Consider the following 18,029-nt stretch of genomic DNA (forward strand, 5'->3'; position numbering starts at 1 on the left):
CTTTGAGTCAAATGCTTTCATTTCAGGATGGCTTGAAGGCAGTATGTCTTTAAGAGTCATCTAAACTTTCAGAACACTTTATGGTTTTCATTGCCTACAGTCGAAGGACATGGCAGCAGATTGAGCCCAGGAGAAATTCTACCGCAACTGTTAGTTTAGAACCCATTAGGTTCTTCAAACCCTCACCCGCGTCCTGTGACCTCATCAAAGAACTTCAAGAACTTCGGCTGGAGGTTCCGGTTCTCCACTAGCTAGGTATCGTCCTTGATCAAGCATCTGGTTTCTCTTGACTCAGGTTTCTCACCCCTAAAATGATGGTATGAACGGGATGGCCAACCTTCTGGTCCCTCTCGCTTCTAATTCGTAATGCACTTAGGATTTTCCTCTTTTAATGAAGTGTGTTTCTATAGCATCGTTTCATCACGACCTCCTTTGGTGGATTTTTCTAGAAATAGGTTGTTGTGTGTACCACAGAGTAAAACTCTATCCAGAGTCACGTTCTCCCAAGGAAGAAAGACATACTGTTTATGTAATTGAGAAAATGTGCCTCTTTCACTCCTCTTCACACTGCTAAAGAAAAGCAGCTTGTTTATTATGACTGATACTTTGTATCCTGATGACTTCCTTTGACTTGTGGACCCTTTGGTACAAATGGGGAGACTCTGTGCATGTAAAATCATGTGTGCCTTCTCCATACTGGTCTCCATTGTGCTCATGCCCTGGCCCAAGGCAAAGGGATCTTCTGCCTGTGATGTTTCCCAGACAACTGTTGATCTTGCATGACTATTCTAAAATTGAAAACAATTTACCCCTCTTCCTCACTAAAAGTATAAATATTCACTATTTTATGTGTATATGGGAAATTTGCACAATACACACACACACACACACACACACACACACACACACACACACACACACACGTGTGTATGGGTGAGTAGTAGGGAGATGGCCCAGCAAGGAAAGCACTTGCCTCGTGTTTTAGTTAGGGTTTCTATTGCTGTGAAGAGACACCATGACCACGGCAACTCCTACAAAGGAAAACATTTCATTGGGGCTGGCTTACAGTTGCAGAGGTTTAGTCCATTATCATGGCAGGTCATGGCAGCGTGCAGGCAGACGTGGTGCTGGAGAAGGAACTAAGAGTTCTACATCTTGACTCACAGGCAACAGGAAGTGAACTGTCTCACTGGGTGTGGCTTGAGCATATATGAGACCTCAATGCCCATTTCCATAGTGACACACTTCCTCCAACAAGGCCACAATTCCTGATAGTGCCACTCCCTTATGGGAGCCATTTTTTTTCAAACCATCACACCTCACGAGCATGCTTTGGCTCCTTAGTTCACCTTTATTTCCCATAGTAAAGCGTGATGCTTGGAGACACCCCAGCCAAGGGCTCAGGGAGTCTCACCTGCTGTGAGCTCCAGACCCTTGCTTTTTCAAGGAAAGTCATCAATAAGGACCAGCAAGCCTCTGCCGTGGTAGCCCATGGAACCCCACTAGCCCAGACCTGTAAGGAACCCCACAAGGTCAACATTTTGTAATGCTAACATGTCTTTTGCCTTTGTCGCTGATGGTGCAAAATCAGTGGTGTGTAGGTACTTTTCAGAAATTGAGATCAAGGCCCCGGACTCGAGAGGGAGGAACATAGTCTTCCTGAAGACACACTGACAAACTTGTTTTTGTTTTTGTTTTTGTTTTTCTCAGTTTCATATACTGTCTCTTTGACTTGGTAGAAGTTATTGTTTTAGTTACTGTCCATCTTTTAACTAGATATTGTTGCATATGGTGGCATAGGAAGGGCTCAGAACACTCCAGGGTACAGAGGTGTCTCAAGGAAAAGCCCCATCAGTTGTTTGAGGTGGGACTTAGTGACCCTAATTTCATAGTTTTCCACCTCACTTCTCTGCAGTAGTTCTTGAACCTTGGAGGGAGTGACACAGATGTCCAGCTATTCTCTAACTCCAGTGGGGTACCCAGCCCTCCTGCCCAGTGCCTCCCATTTGAGTGTGGCTCGAAGAAAGTCCTTCTATTACAAAATACAAACAAGGGGGAAGATGAGAAATGGAAAGACACTTTACTAGAAGCTGACACTAGAAATAACCCATGAGCATAAACACAAATGTTTGCAAAACACTTGAGGCAGTACATTATATTCTTAGAACAAATAGCTGAGGACTATGATTTCTCAGCCACTGTTTTGTCAAAGCTCACAGTACCGGATGTGAACTGTCCCTCTGTAGAATGGGGTTAAATCCAAAGTTGGTGTACCCTAACGCTTGAAAGCACTACTGCACTATCTGGCTCATCCTGCCTGGCACTTCTGTAGCTCTTGGCGCTTGCATCCTTTGACTGACTGAGGTGACTTCCAACATTGCTCATTTGGGCGCATTCATGTGTCTCTCAGACAACTTTCCATACCTGTAACCACCCAGCTGGTTAGGGCTTTGGGCCATTGTTTCCCAGCAACCTCAATAACACATCTGGCACTACAAAAGCTAATCTCAAGGGAGAATTCAGTCCCAGCTTGATTTCTCCAAGTCTTGCAACCAAAGCAAGTAATGTCTTCAGAAATAAGGTCTGGTATAAGCAGTGGTCTATCTTTTATCATTTGGAAGTCTCTTGGGCTTTGTTGGACAACAACTCGTAGGAAAATTACCCACTGCCAGCACTAGGACCCTCAGTCAACAACCTTATCCCTTCTGGGAGTATCCTTTTCCATACAGAATACATTTGTTCACTCTGTAATAATGACAGCCACAGGCTGTCACTGAGTTCTGTCAGTCACCTTAGTGTCATCTATGCCCACCCAACCATAAAGTTCCCAAGAACTTCACAGTTGCATCTAGCCCTTGTTCTCTTTGTGAGCTGACTTCTCAAACTTCTTCCTGTGTGTACACACATCTGTCCCTCAAGGAATTTTCTAGACCTTTAAAGCACTCAGAAGTTAGCATTGTGCCCTCTATATAATAAAAGTTTGTTTATTGTGTGGTATGGGTCTTTGCCTGCAAGTGTGTGTATGCACCACATGTGTGCAGTGCCCTTGGAGGCAGAAGAGGGCATCAATCCCTTAGAGCCAGAGTTACAGAGAGTTGAGAGCTACTGTGTGGATGCTAGAAACCTGTGTCCTCTGGAAGAGCAGCCATGTTCTTAACTGCCAAGCCTCTCTCTCCAGCTCCATATTGAAACCATTTACGTAAGATTGGCAGAACAGCAAAGAAGGCCCTGGGCCACCATCCCGTAAAAGATAGTGTGGTTGTAAAGATAACCTTAATGAAATACTCAGCGTCCATTGCCATTCATGCCTGTCAACCGTCAGCCAGTCTCAGAAGTCTGTAACTAAGGAGATACTACAGTAAAACATTAGCTAGGTTTAATACAGCATGAAAACATTCCCTGTGTTCCTATCCGTATCTGGCTTCCTCACGCTGGGCACCCACAGAGCCTCTGCATTTCTCCAGCATTGATGAACTCTGTGCAGCTGACTCTAGCTCCTTAGTTTGGCCTAAAGCAAGGGAAGAAATCTGCTTGCCTCCTTGGCTACCCCAACCTGCAGGCAGGACTGCTGCCTGCCAGGTCATTATGCCTGGGGATCTGGGCAGCTGCCTGCCTGCAGGCAGGTCTCTGTACCCTTTAGTGGCTTTGCACTACAACTGTAGCCAGGTGATGCCTCCACTTTGGCCGCAAAAGGCCTGTAGCTGGGTGCACACACTACTCCAGGAGAGAAAGATGCAAAGTAGACTCCGTAGAGAGAGCAGCCCACCCCAGTCAAGTTTTAACCTTTCTACCTGCTTGGTTCCAGCCCCATATGCATCAGCTGACGCCCATTACCTTGGATACTCTTGGGGCCCGACAGAAGCTCTCAGAGTGAGGCTCATTGCTACCTCCCTCCCTCCCTAGTATCCATGCTGTAACTAGTCAAGGTCTCAAAAAAGTAAATATCCATAATTACATGAAAGCCTGTTCACATAGGCCTTGCATTTCTGAACTCATATTTTTGTGAGGCTGTGTTCAGTCTCATGCATTTTAACCCAAACAGCATGTCACAACACATGGACTTCAGAACTAGACCTGAGAATCTAACTGTCACCTCTATTTAGATATTGGAGAGATTTCCAAAGGTGTAAAATAATTCCATCTTTTTGTGTTTTGGAAGATTTGACTTTTCATAACATCTGTTAGCATGTAATGAGGTTTTTTTTTTTTCTGTTTCTGAGTTCTTAGTCTTTCATGAGAAACATTTGTTAATGTGCAACCAACACTTTTTATATTGTACGTTTACTCCTTTTCATAAATGAATGGATGTTTTACAAAATTCCTGTTTTTCATTTCTAACGTTCCATATTCAAGAGCATAGCAAACACTTGAGGATTTTCACTACATTTTGAGCATGAAGGGGAGAGCAAGATTGAAAGCCTTGCCCCGCTGTGGTGGTCTCCTCCCTGAAATTGTCTACCGCCTAAGTGAATGAGCCCAGTTCTTTCAAAGGTTAAAGGAACTTGTGAAAGACACAACAACCAAACCCATGAAAGATCCAGTGGGCTACAACAGTTACCACTGTCACCAACCTGTCAGCGCCGCCCCAGGCAAATGAGCCTCTGAATCCGTTCCTTTATTTCTCCAACAGTGGCTCAGAGCTTCTTGGTTTCCAGGAATGATGGTTGGCGATGTGAATGCCACACAAGATAAACCACCTCTGGAGCAGAACTTGGAAATCCAACTGATGTAGAGCCCGTCTGTGGCTGTGTCAAAACAAGGACCTCAACACCTTGAGGGCGGTGAGACTGTTGTGGTTGGTGCGAGCTAGCCCTGCGCTCTACAACGGACTAAAATGATTGGGTGCGTCTGAGTGGTTTTCCTGGAACGTGTTTTAAGGACACTGATGTTTAGTGCTTGTCAACTTTATTCCAGGTCATCAAAGAAGAGAGGACATCATTTGAGGAATTGCCTCCATCAGCTTGCCCCAAGGGCAGGTTGGGGGGGAGCATTTTCTTGATTAATGATTAATGGGGGGGCAACCAACTAGGGTTGGTGTCTCCCTTGGGGTGGTGGTCCTGGGTTGTACAAAGAAGCAAGGTGAGCAAGCCATGGAGAGCAAGCCTGTAAGCAGGGTTCATCCAAGAGCTCTACTTCAGTTCTTGCCCCCATGTGCCTGCCCTGCTTGAGTTTCTGCCTTGACTTTTCTTCAGAGATGGGCTGTGATCAGGGCATGTGAGCCAAATAAACCCTTTCCTCCCCCATGTTGCCTTTGGTCACGGCGGCGGCGGAAGGCAAACTGGGGCTGGCGCACATGCGTGACGCAGTAGGCTCAGTTCTCAAGAAGCTGGTGGTAGCTGGTGGGGTTAGTGTGGAGTTGTGTTCCAGGGAGATGGAAAAACCACATCAATGCTGCTCAGATGTCAAGGAGACAGGCTGTAAGAGCCGAGGGCTGAAATTCTCAACATTATTAAGGAATAAACCCAAAAGAGGAAAGCCCAAATTATTGTTTAAGAAACAGTTGTAGCTGAGTGTGGTAGTGTACACACCTTTAGTCCCAGCACTTGGGAGGCAGATGCAGGTGGATCTCTGTTTGAGGCCAGTCTAGTCTATATAGTGAGTTCCAGGACAGCCAGGGCTATGTAGAGAGACCCTGTCTCAAAACAAAACTAAACTAAACTGAGACTAAATAAAGAGTTGTAAAGCAGCAAGATAGAATGAACATTATGGTTCAGCACTTAGGAGCGCTTGCTGTTCTTAGAGGACCCTGGTTTCCTCCTCCAGCAACCACTCCCTCTATAGCTCCCAGGCAGTCATGGACCTCAAAGTCCCGCCCCAGTTCACAGTGGAATGTGGTAGGGCCCAGTCTCATTTAGATCAAGTGCAGGTATGTGTTCATGAACACAGTGGATATGTGTTCATTTATCAAGAAAACAGCACTTTTCCCCATCTTCTTCCCGCCTCCTCTTCTTTAGTTTCCTGGGTTTGGGGAGGGGCATTAATGTCCCATTTAATGCTGAGCATTTAGCAGTCATTTTTATAAAGATACTATTTTTATGTTCATTTTGTACTACTGTAAGAAATGCCTGGGATAAATCAACTTTATAAGATGAAAGGTTTCTCTTGGCTCGTGCTCTTAAACACTTTAGCCATCATCTGTTTGCCTATGGCTCTTGGTTGGGTCTTTGGCATGGAATTACATCTAGGCAAGGCCTACTGGTCATGTGACGGTTGGAAAGCTGAGAGAGAAGCAAGCACTCGGGGTCCCTTCAAGGGCCACTCACAGTGACCTAATTTCCTTCTACTGAGCCTGATCTTTTAAAGGTCTTCCTCCTCCCAGAAGTACCGCAGGCTGGTGGTCATTCCTGTATTAACACTGGCCCTCTAGGGAACACTTATCCCAAATGTAGCAAGTTTCCAGGGCAAACTGATTTCTCAGAACAGAAACTCAGGATAGGTTTGAGATTCACAGTGGAATATGACATGTAAGAAACAGAAAAGGAATGGAAGCAAGAGCATTTTGACAAAAAATGAGGAGAAAATGACACGCGCCCCCAGTCTACTAAAGGACAGTGGCCGCGTAGCCATGGTTTTCCTTCTCTGTAGAGTAAGCAAAGCGCCCATGAATAGGTCCCAGGAAAGGAGTGACAGACGGGTACAGAGATGGCGTGGACACCACAGCATAACCTCAGGCAAGGAATAGCAAAGACATGTCAGAGCATGAACCCCATCTCTATGGCATCTTCATGCTCTACTTGAGGGAAGTGGGGGTCCAGGGAATAGCTGGGTATGTCTGAATCCGAGGAGCGCAGAGGGAGCTTGGTTACCAGACTAACTGAGCTGTGTGTGGCTCTCTTCAGTTTTCCATTGGCGGTCCATCACCGGCTCAGGAACACTGTGGGTCCCTTTGACTACAGAACATCCTGCTCCTGCGGTTCACAAAAGCATTTCAGATGGTGCTAAAAAAAAAAAGAAAGAAAAAGAAAAAAAGAAAGAAAGAAAGAAAGAAAAATGCCCTATGTGATGTCCAAAGAAAAGTTAACTAACCAAAATTCGCCTTTTTCCCAGAAGCATGATTCCAGTGACCGAGTTTCGGCAGTTCTCCGAGCAGCAGCCCGCCTTCCGGGTGCTGAAGCCATGGTGGGATGTGTTCACAGATTACCTCTCGGTGGCCATGCTGATGATCGGAGTGTTTGGATGTACATTACAGGTAAGGCCCGACCCTCGGAGGAACGAAAGCCAAATGGTGGGCTGAAGAGCTGGCTCTTCTGGGCTGGGGACGCAGCTTGCTAGTGGGAGATGCTTCGAATACATGAGGCCCTGGGTTCAGTCCCCAGCACTGAACAGGGCAGAAAGAGAGAAGAAAGAGGGGGCGGGGAGAGAGAGGAGCGAGCTGGCTGCATGGGGGTGGGAGTCACAGGTAACCATTAGGCAGTCCTCTCTAGCTATATATGGCATTGGTCATCATGGCAGGGAGCCTGAAAACTCATTTGCTAAACATTCCTGATAAGCAGGCACTGTGCTTAGAAGAATGCAAAGAGGCCACTTGCTCAAGTGACATTTGATGTCATTAGCCTGCAAAGGGTTCCTCATCTTTCTGTGCCTTCACACTGACGTATTCACAATGCCACTTCCACTGTCAAATACAGCCTTTTGCTTTTCTTTGCCTCTTCTGCCTGAGCCTAAGTGTATCTGGGAGAATTAATATCTTCAGGAGAGTCCAAGATGTACTCAGGGTCTAGTTCTGAGTTAAAAGGTTACTCAGTCACGAATGACTCTGTATGGAAGCTGTGTGTCCACACATCTTCACACCTGTTGCTGCGCCAGGCACCACACTCGCAGGACCTAGATACTGTACATAGTAGTTCCTTTCTGAGGGGACCTAAGCTGACGGGCAAGCAGAAGAGACTGTTAGTGATGCCGGGTCCACAGGAGGGAAGGGAGTGCAGAGGAAGGGACCCAGCCGAGAAATGAGGAAAAAGTTATAGTTGCCTTAAAAATTGGAGAATGAACTGGCTCAGCTAGAGAGTGGGAGCTGGTGGGGGGATGGAGAGGGGGATGGAGGGGGAGCTGGAGGGGTGGGGAGACGGTGCCAGGAGAGGAGAAGCAGCTAAAGAAAGAAAACAGCGGTGGTGGGAGGCTCTCGGGACGGCTGCAGATTGGGTGTCCTTAGGATGACCGCAGTCGGTGCCTGGGAGTGGAACCATGCAAGGAGAAGGTGGGGTGGGGAGAGCTGTGAGGAACAGCACTGAGGAGTCCTTGGAGGAGAGATGGGGAGCTGTGAGGCCGGGTGGAGAACAGGGGAGTCCTGTGGTCAGGGAAGGTGTGGGTAACAGCAGCTCCCAACCAACTCACTGACTAAGGAGAGAAAAGCAAAATCTGGACCCTTGGACATCTTAGTTCAGTGGTTGGGTAAGTGGATGGAAGCTGGAGGCTGTGGGTGGGTGGGACCTTCAGGAAGAAGGCCTGGAAGAAGTAGGAAGAAAGAAAAATCTCCAGAAACAAATACAGTGTAGATATAAAGGCCTTTTAAAGATGGTATTGTTCATCGTTAAAGTGTGTCCTAAAGGTGCCTGTGTGCTGGACATCCTTCTGGACACGTCACTCCTGTGGTAACTCATTCCTTCCTCGCGTCAACTCTAAGATAGGAGCTGTCCCTACCCTAAGTACACAGAGGTTAAGGAAAAACTTCCCTGTGGGCAGCAGAGCCCTTCTTTAAACCCAAGCGATTTGGACCTAGAGTCCTTGTTCCTAGTCCCTAATACCGTGTTCACTGTGTTTTATTTGAGCAATAAAAACATTTTGCTAGCTAGCCTGCTGGTGAAGACTCGTAATCCTGGCACTTGGAAATTGGAACCAGGAGGAGTAGAATCAAGGTCATCCTCATTGTAATGAGTTCCAGGCTAGCCTGAGCTACGTGAAACTGTGTCACAAAACAAAACAAAACAAAACACACTTCCCTTCTTCCCACCCACTCAGAAAAGAATACCAAGGAGAAACAAGTCTAAAGCAGAGGGAAAACATAAAGTTATTCATAAACAAGATAACTGTTGAAGAATACACTACCATGTGCTAGGCTCTGCTCTACTAAGAATTGCCAGTAAAAGGAGGAAAAATAAAAGATGAAAAAAAATCCTCCGGCTGGCGAGGTGGCTCAGCAGATAAAGGCACTTGCTACCAAGCCTGAGCAGCAGAGCTGGGCGCTAGGAAACCGCATGGTCAAAGAAGAGTACCAACTTCAGGAAACTGTCCTCTTCCTACAGCACGTGCGTGCAAGAGCACACACACTAAATAAATAAAACAATCAAAGCCCACCTCAGCCTGAGGGAAAGGAAAGAAGAAAACAAGCAAAATCAGCGGGTAAATTATAAACAGTGAGGTGAGAGATACGTACAAGACCTCCAGCGGGTTCTGAAAGGATTCTACCCAACCTGATGTCTGTCTGCTTGTTCCCCTATTATATGGCTCTCAGCAGCCTCAGCAAATCTTTTTTATTCTTTCCCTATTTAACTGAGACCTCTCTTGCAGCTGACAATTTGTTCCAGTCGCCTCTCCTGGTGCTCAAAGGCCACGTTGAAAACACAGGTTACAGGAATGCACGTGCTGAGATGCCCCCACAGTCACCCTGAAAACCAAGACCATTACTAAGTGACTAATATTGCACTACTCAGCATAAAGTGCAATTTAAAGAGCATGAATCACTTATTTCTAGAAATTTCCATTTAATATTTTAGGACCACAATTGACAGTGGGTAACCAAAACCGCAGAACTGCACTCTTATGGATAAAGGGGATTGTTAGGGAAACCAGAATGCAAGAAAACTGAGGCCCTCGGACGGGAGGAGGACCCGAGGGGACATCAGGAAGTGTGGCTTTTGGCCAAGGAGTTGAAGACGGGCAGGAACAGGTCACGCAGTTGGAAGGAGCACTCGAGGCTAAAAGCTAGAACAAGGGTGTAGAGACAGGCTGTGCTAGACCCTTCACTTCCTCAAGTTTAACTCTTTCACTTCCTTATCCTTCTCTTTCCCTGGAGACCTGATACAGGTAAAGTTTTAGCTCTGTTACTAGGCAGCATTGCTTATGATATAAATGACCACTGATTGATCAGCTTGTCTAAGCTGAAAGAGCAATAAATGCCTGATGGGGAGCCCTATTGTTGGACTTCTGTGCTTTGGGGGAACATTTGTGTAAGCAGAGGTATAGACTGCTCTGCCATATAAGCCTATCGAGAGGGGGAGGGGAAACGCTCAGAACGCAGTGTGGACCACTCCACTGACAACTGCGTAGATGCCCTGTCAGGGGCGAAGCTGTGCGTGCAAGCTGTCGCTCCAGTCCTGTCTAAGTGATTCCAGTACCATGCGAGGCTTACATATTATATAGTCTAGAGAGGAGGTGAACCTGGGAAGCCCCTGATAGTGACCCCAGCAGGCAAGGGTTTCCTTGGCATATTACAGGAAAAGCTGTCACCCGAAAGGCAGAGCAGGCAGGTCCTGGAGAGCTTGGTCAACTTCTGGAAGGTGACTTTGCTCAAATGAGACAGGACCCCCTTGGATTGTTCTGAGCAGAGGGTTTTCATGAGGTGGCATTATTTGTCTGACTGTCTGTCTATCCATCTGTCTATCATCTGTCTCTATCAATTGATCAATCAATCTATCTACCTATTATTTATTTATTTTGGTTCTTTTGAAACAGGGTCTCACTATGTAGCCCTGGCTGTCTTGGAACTCACTCTGCAGACCAGGCTGGCCTTGAACTCATAGAGTTCTGCCTGCCTATGCCTAACAAGTGCTAGGATTAAAGGCGTGCACCATCATGCCTGGCATGAGGTAGTATTTTAACAAGACCACTCCAGCTGTGGAAAATCAGTGTAGGCCAAGGCAAGGGGGCATGCTTATAATCTCAGCACCCAAGAGGCAGAAGGATCACTAGCCCAAGGCCAAGAAGCAAGTTCTGGACCAGCTGGAGCTACACGGTGAGAGTGCCTCATAAACCCAAGCCCTGGAGGTGCAGCTTGCGCTTGTCTAGGTATAACCCCCAGGAAAGAGTGAGCAAGATGGGGGCACTTCGCTTGGGAACTAGAGGGAACGTACAGTATCGGTGCAAAGGAGGGGACATGTATCGCTTGATTACTTGGAAGGCCAGTACAGTGATCCCGATATTAATCTAGTGCCTCAGACCAGGCTGGAAACAGTAGCTCTGGGTATATTGAAGGAGCCTACCAACAGTTTCTGGATGATTGAATGTTAAATGTGAGAGAAAAAACAATGGAGATGTCTCTAAGGTTTTTAGACCTGAGCAGCTAGAAAGGTTTGGTTTTGAGCATGTCACATTTAAGATATGTGTTAACCCTCCAGGCTGTGATATTGAGTGCTTAGGTGGGTACATAAAGGGTAGCCATGAACTGACGGAGCCAAATGCAGAGACCCACAGCTGAACAACATTAGGCAGAGATCAAGAATCCTGCAGAGGAGGAGGAAAAAGGAGTGTAGGAGCCAGAGGGGTCAAGGACACACAGGAAGGCTCACACAATCAACTAACCTGGCCTCATACAGGCAGCAGAGACTGAGCCGACAACCAGGAAGCCTGCATGGGACTGACCTAGGCACTCTGCATATATGTTACAGTTGTGTAGCTTGGTCCTCTTGTGGGACTCCTAACAATGAGAACATGGGCTGTCTCTGACTCTTTTATTGGCTTTTGGAACCCTACTTCTCATACTGGACCTTGTCCAGCCTTAAAATATGGAGAGGTGCTTAGTCTTACTACAACTTGATATGCCATGTTTTGTTGATACTCATGGGAGACCTACCTTTTCCTGGATGAAGACAGAAAAGGAGGAGATTGGTGGAGGGGGGGGGGGGAAATGGGAGAGAAGGACTGAGAGGGGGAAATGGGGGGGCTGCAGCTGGGATGTAAAATAAATAGATGAATATATATTTCCAAAAAAGGGGGGCATTAGCAATGAACACTCACCTCCAGGAGTGAGGACAGGACGGGTCTGGGTAGAAGGGCCCCCTTGACTGGGAACATCTACTACTAGAAGGGAATGACATTGTCTTTTATTTGGAAGGGACACTAAAAGATGAGCCTCTGTGGCTTAGTTTCTCTGTGGTGTAAAAGGAAACACATCTGCAGAGAGACTTTGTGGTTGTGGATAACTGGGAAATGGTGCTACGGGAAGTAGTGCCACACTGGCCTCGAGGAAGGGGACAAAGATTAACAATGGCCACTTTGGGAAGTAAATGAAGGTGCCTGGGTCGGCAGGAAGACTGCACATCTCCTTCTGACCATGCAGAGCTCTGACACAGGGCAGAAACTTCCTAACAAGCCCATAGTCCGGGGCTGGATAGAGTGCAGAAAAGAGGATCAGAAAGTCGGGGAAAAGAAACCCTTAGCCTGAAACCCAATAAGAAGAGAATATGTCCACAAAGATATCTATGGTGCAGCTGGGGATGCGCTCGTGAGGCAGAATGCTTGTCTAGCATGCACAAAGCCCTGGGTTCCATCTCCAGCACCTCATAAACCAGGCATGGAGGTTGTAATCTCAGCACTTGGAAGGTGGAGGCAGAAAGATCGGAAATTCGAGGTCATCCCCGGCCATGTAACAAGTACAAGGCCAGCCTGGGCTATATGAGAACATCTCTCAATAAAATAGTGTCTCCGGTGGACAACACTCAAGAGAGGTGGCTGAAGTGTTGGGCGGCATGGGGGACTTGTCAAGCATACTTTAAGCCTCCTTTTTACAACATTACAGTCATCTGTCTGCAGCAAATCTCCACCCTGTGTCTATTGTATGGAAGCCCAGGACCACCCACCCCTGCTTTTGTGACTCAGATCAGATAGATCAGCTAGCCTGGACCTTTTGCAATGCTATTTAATCTTTACAGTCCTTAAGAAGGAATCTGATGCCAGTGTGCTAGATACAGAAAGTGTAGTTCGAGATGCCACAGTTCTGAGGAGTGAGAACATCGCATCAAGTTACCAAGTCTGCAGGGCTCTGAACTTATACTGGATGGCCGTGCAGGTCACAGACATCTGCAGGACATCAATAGTCAGGCATTGTGTAGGGTGCTAGACATTGAATGAAAACCCCAGTGTCAGTAGTCTGAAGATCTTGAAAATACACAAAGTGACACTTTGCAGAGTGTGCACCTCATGAACTAGTGAGAATATGCAGTGTGGTGTGGGCATCTCAGTCACTGGAAGTTAGGAAATTGAAGAGAAGACCATCGAGTAAATTCTCTAATATTGTGAGAATGGGAAGAAAAGTCAGTGTAAGCAGAAGCAGTTTGGTCATTTCACAAACCCTCTGGAGATCCACAGTGACAGAGGCCTGGCTGCCATCTTGAGGGTGGAGTCAAGAATAGTCACATCCTGTTTGTGGCACACAATGGAATACCCCCCCCTTAGCCAGAATGCTAACAGCAGTGCCATTGAGTAGTTAGTGTGTAGCAGTCTGTGCTAGAATCCGTATGGACTTTCTTTAGTTCCCAGAATGAGCCTGTAGCAAGAGAAATCCTGTTTCTCAGATGAGGATTTGGAAAGATAAAAGTTGGGATAGCTTTCCCTAAAGCTAAGAGGTGGGTATAGGCAGCAGCAAACCAGCTCTCAGGACCCCTCTCTCTACCCCAGTGGTTCTCAACCTTCCTAATGCTGTGACCCTCATGTTGTGGTGATCCCCAATCATAAATTATTTCTTTGCTACTTCATGACTAATTTTGCTCCTGTTGTGAATCGTAATATAAATATCTGATTCAGGCTATGCGACCCGCAAAGGGGTCAAGAACCACAGGTTGAGAAGCCCCGCTCTAGCCTATGCACATACCCTGTGGAACGTTTCACCCTGCACACACCAGTGTGGAATATTGGGGCAGGGGTTTACACATATCCAAACTTTAGTGTATAAAGCAATATTTAAAAAAAAAAAAGCAAGTGCAAAATGATAATGGGGGGACATAAGGACTGTGGGAGATCTGAAGTTGTAGAGTGTCAACCTTATAGATTCAGATTTTTTTAAAAAAGCTGTTCACTGGTGCCTGCTATAAGATAATAGCTTTTGCATTAAAGAAACAAGAAAAAAACACTCCAATAAATTATTAAAGAAAAATTGAAAAGCGCCCAGGAGCCACGCTGCAGTGAACATACTGTTCCCGGGAAAGGAGTATGTGCTCCCGTTCAGGCTCTGCTGCGGGAATCCTCTGAAGCTGGCTTAGTAACGGACAGATCTTAAAGTACAAAGGGCTCCCTGTGAAGCTCACATTCCTTTCCCATCTCCACGGCGATATTAAAATGGCTAAAATGTGCTTTACGCCTTGCTGTTCCCCTGGGTTAAAGGGAAATGCAGTCCTCCTCTCTGACCTTAGTTACAAAGCAAGTTAATTCCTAGGTTTGAACACACAGCAGGACAAAATCTACAGTAGTTGGATCATTGATTGATGATGGAATGGTAACCCAACAGCAGCCTGGGCGTCTTGAAAATTGCTTCCTCTGTGGCCAGTCATGCTCGCTTATCTCGTTATTCCTAAAATATACTGTTCGTGTAGTATAACACAGTGCAGCTTTGAAAGCACGAGGGGAAAGACATTATCTATAAAAGGGCCATTGGTTGGGCTCTTTCTTGCCCTGAAATGCAAAAGTTAGAATCAACTCTTGTCTTATTTGTCTGGCAAATATTTACTCATTTCTAAGCAAGTGGCTATTTCAAAACTACAGTGGCAGAAAACCATGTGTAAATAGCATTCCTTACGTGACACCAGGCCACAGAAGAAACAGGAATCAATTCTTCATAAACCAAGAGAGTCTAGGAGTGTGCATATCCTATTCCTGTACAGTTGGGCACCCTCAAGGACCCACAGTGTAAACACCCAGCTTTGCGCTATAAACAGCACTATTCAAAAACTCAACACACTCAATAAAACAGACCAAATCCTGAAAGGTCAGGACGTCGCTTCCTGGAAACACCAGATTGTTTTAGATTTCAGTGACCCCAGGTTATCTTATAAACCAAATGCACAACAGCCTACAGGCAGCCTGATACAAATATAGAGTGAGCGGTTAGGGACCAGAAACAGGAATTGGGGGGATGCAAGTCCCGGGAAGCCCTGGAGACCTGCCCTGTGATTGTTACACAGGAAAGGTATTTCCTGCTTTCTGGGTTGGGTGGGGGCCACAAGAGAATTATTTCGATGACTTGAGACCATTTTCCAAAAAAAAAAAAAAAGTTTCAGTGGGTTTAGTCCAAGCACCGGGGCAAACCGGCCAACGAGTCCATCTGTCAGTTTGCACAGTGGAGCTTGTTGGAGGACACGTTGGTGTCTGGTGCACATGGAAGTTCATCTCTACTTCTCTGCCCAGCTACGGCAAATAGCTTTGGATCAAAATGCTCGCAGGCAGCTCAAGGAGAGTCCAGGCAGGAGAAATCATGAACTTCGAGTCATTTCAGAGGGCTTCATTTGGATGGTCTACTCTGAATTTTGCTTCTACTACAGGTGGAGCCCAGAAGTTCTTAGCCAGCCTTAGCTTCAGGGGAAGTTCAATGTCGAGGGAAACTGTGGAGACACCCATGAGCAGGTTTAAAATAAGACCTCAGTTGGGTGTGGAGGCTGGGATCACACTTGGGGAGCTGAGGCAGGTGGAGTACCATACACTGGATGCCAGCCTGAGCTACGGAGACCCTGTCTCCAAGGGGAAAAAAAAATCAAAGACTTCATCTAAGATATGTTTATAAATTTCTCTGTACCCACATCTATGTCACTATTCTACTTGGGACTTTGGTGGTGTTAAATAAAAATCTTTCAGCTGTGAAAATAGTATTGAAGTTTCTTCTCGTCTGCAGCAACAGTGGAGAACTGTGAAAGCAGCATGATTTCAAAGCCCCGTTCTACCCTGCTACCGAAATCTTTGTTAGGACTCTTTCATCACTGGGGTTTATTCAATCAGATGCACTTGGTCTCGCTTGGGACTTGGCTTCTCCTCTTCTGTCACTGACAGTGTAAAGCGCAGTGGGTTCCTGGCACCAGGAATAGTGTATGAGTTACCTTTCACCCCACTCTCCTGCATTTGACAAAGGATAGGAATCCAAGTACTATTCTTAGACCCTCTGACACTCCACATGCATCGGAGAATGGGGACATTTCCCTTTACCTCGACATTGTGGATTGATATGATTTTGTTGCCTACTGTTTCTTTTGTGGTGGTGAGGGGGTTGGAGGGTTGAGACACGTTTTTTCTCTGGGTAACAGCCTTGGATGTCCTGGAACTCTCTTTGTAGACTTGGCTGGCCTCACACTCATGGAGATCCACCTGCCTCTGCCTCCTGAGTGCTGGAATTAAAGGCATGTGCACCACCACGGCCTGCACCTACTGTTTCTTAATGTGTCTTTTCCCTCAGATCACAAAGCGCTGACAGAACACTGTGCTTCTCTCTATGTGAGACCAAGCAAATTTATCATGTGTTTAGTCTCTGTTGCTGTTTATGTGTGTGTAAATCCTTCAAAACCTCTATTTAAAGATCTGGATCAGCTGCATGTGGTGGTTCATGCCTGTCATCATGAATTTAGGAGATAGAGACAGGAGGACTGGTACAAGCTGGAAACTAGCCTGGGCTACATAGTGAGTTTCAGGCCAGCTAGGGGCAGATAGCAAAATAAAAGGAAGAAGATGGTGGGGGATGGAAGGGAGGAGGGCTGTTTGTTCAGCGTGGGGCGGGGATGACTCCTCAAGGCGGTGACCGATCCCTCCGTCTCTCACGTCAGGTCCACTCTTCCCCTTCCACCCCAGCTTTGTTCCTGCATGTCCTCTCTTCCCTCCCCCTCCCTTCACCCACCCCCAGGACACTGGTGATCCTTGTATCCCCCCTCCCAGGAATCAGGGGCCCTGCGGTGATTAGGCTAAAGGTGAACCACACTTTAATCGTCAGCTGGGAAGTTTCTAGCTTGTGTCTGGAGCCCTTCATTTGATGCAGTACGTGCTGCTACTGTTTCCCCTTAAGCTAATTTTTCTTTGTCAAATCATGTATTTTTGTTCCAAGCATTTTGTAATTCCCATCCTTTGGGATTATGTAGTATTCATATGTGATATGGTCCATGGCATTGCATGGTATCGGATGAACTAAGAATAGTATTTGGATTCCTGTTCTTTGTCAAACCCTGGACAGCGGGGTCAAGCAATCCATCCATCAACCTTGGGGCCAGGAACTCACTGCATATAATGTATAAATGAGTCGGGCATGGCTGGGCACGCCAGTCATCCCAGCACTTGCAAAGCGGAGATGGGGTATGGGGATTTCAAGAGCAACCTTGACTACAGAGACAGTTCAAGGCCAACCTGGGTTACATGAGACCCTGTCTCAGAAAAAGGATAAATGAATGTATTGATTAATTATTTGTCAATTAATGGATGCTATCAACTAGAAAGATAATATAGCAGCTAAAAAGCTTAAAAGAAAAAAATGCCATTGAAAAGCATAAGAGAAACTGAGGATCTGGGAAATAAGCCAACTACCAATAGACAAGACCTTCTCAGGAAACGTTTAGGTGTCCAGTGAATAACACAAGATGTAATTTGAATAAACAGATGTTGCACGTTTCAGATCACACAGAAGTGAGACTATAAACAAGTTCAGTCCCCAGAATTATTTATAGATCCAAAGCAATATTAATAAAATTCTAGTTAGATTTTTTTGAGAGTCTTTATAAACTCTCTCCAAAATTTAAATGAAGAATTCTTATTTATCATGATAATAGGAAAAGAATGAAGAATGAAAAGACAGGAAGAGGAATCAGTGAACAGGAAGATGGGAATTTCATAACATGATGATGTGTATGCATCCATTCGGGAGCACACACAGTTAGTCCCCTTTCCCGAGTGTCTTCATACATGTCAGCCATGTGCAAATGCATGGGTGTGCACACATGTGCACCGACACATACTCAGAATTCTCCCCTCCCTACAAAGGATTCTTCTGCCTTCCTTATAAACTGTGTCATGCACTTTCCAATTCTTATCCCTCTTTTCAAATGTGGACTTGGAAATGACTTTGTAAGCATTTT

The 18,029-nt window shown here is 46.1% G+C and overlaps 1 protein-coding gene across 2 annotated transcripts in view; it reads left to right on the forward strand.

The window, feature by feature from the left end:
* Window positions 1-215: 215 nt before the first annotated feature.
* Lrrc8c (leucine rich repeat containing 8 VRAC subunit C) overlaps window positions 216-18,029 on the forward strand; it is a 35,543-nt gene continuing 17,729 nt past the window's right edge. Inside the window, exons 1-3 of one of the 2 annotated variants that reach the window (XM_059274884.1) lie at window positions 216-255; window positions 4,631-4,842; window positions 7,051-7,189. In XM_059274884.1, the coding sequence (XP_059130867.1) occupies window positions 4,835-4,842; window positions 7,051-7,189 (147 nt within the window). In that variant the 5' untranslated portion in view covers window positions 216-255; window positions 4,631-4,834. Of the gene's footprint in view, window positions 318-4,630; window positions 4,843-7,050; window positions 7,190-18,029 lie in introns of both variants that reach the window. The other variant, XM_059274883.1, reaches the window with a different exon arrangement.

Source organism: Peromyscus eremicus, chromosome 10 (assembly GCF_949786415.1).
Source record: "Peromyscus eremicus chromosome 10, PerEre_H2_v1, whole genome shotgun sequence".
In the NCBI taxonomy this organism is placed as follows: domain Eukaryota; kingdom Metazoa; phylum Chordata; class Mammalia; order Rodentia; family Cricetidae; genus Peromyscus; species Peromyscus eremicus.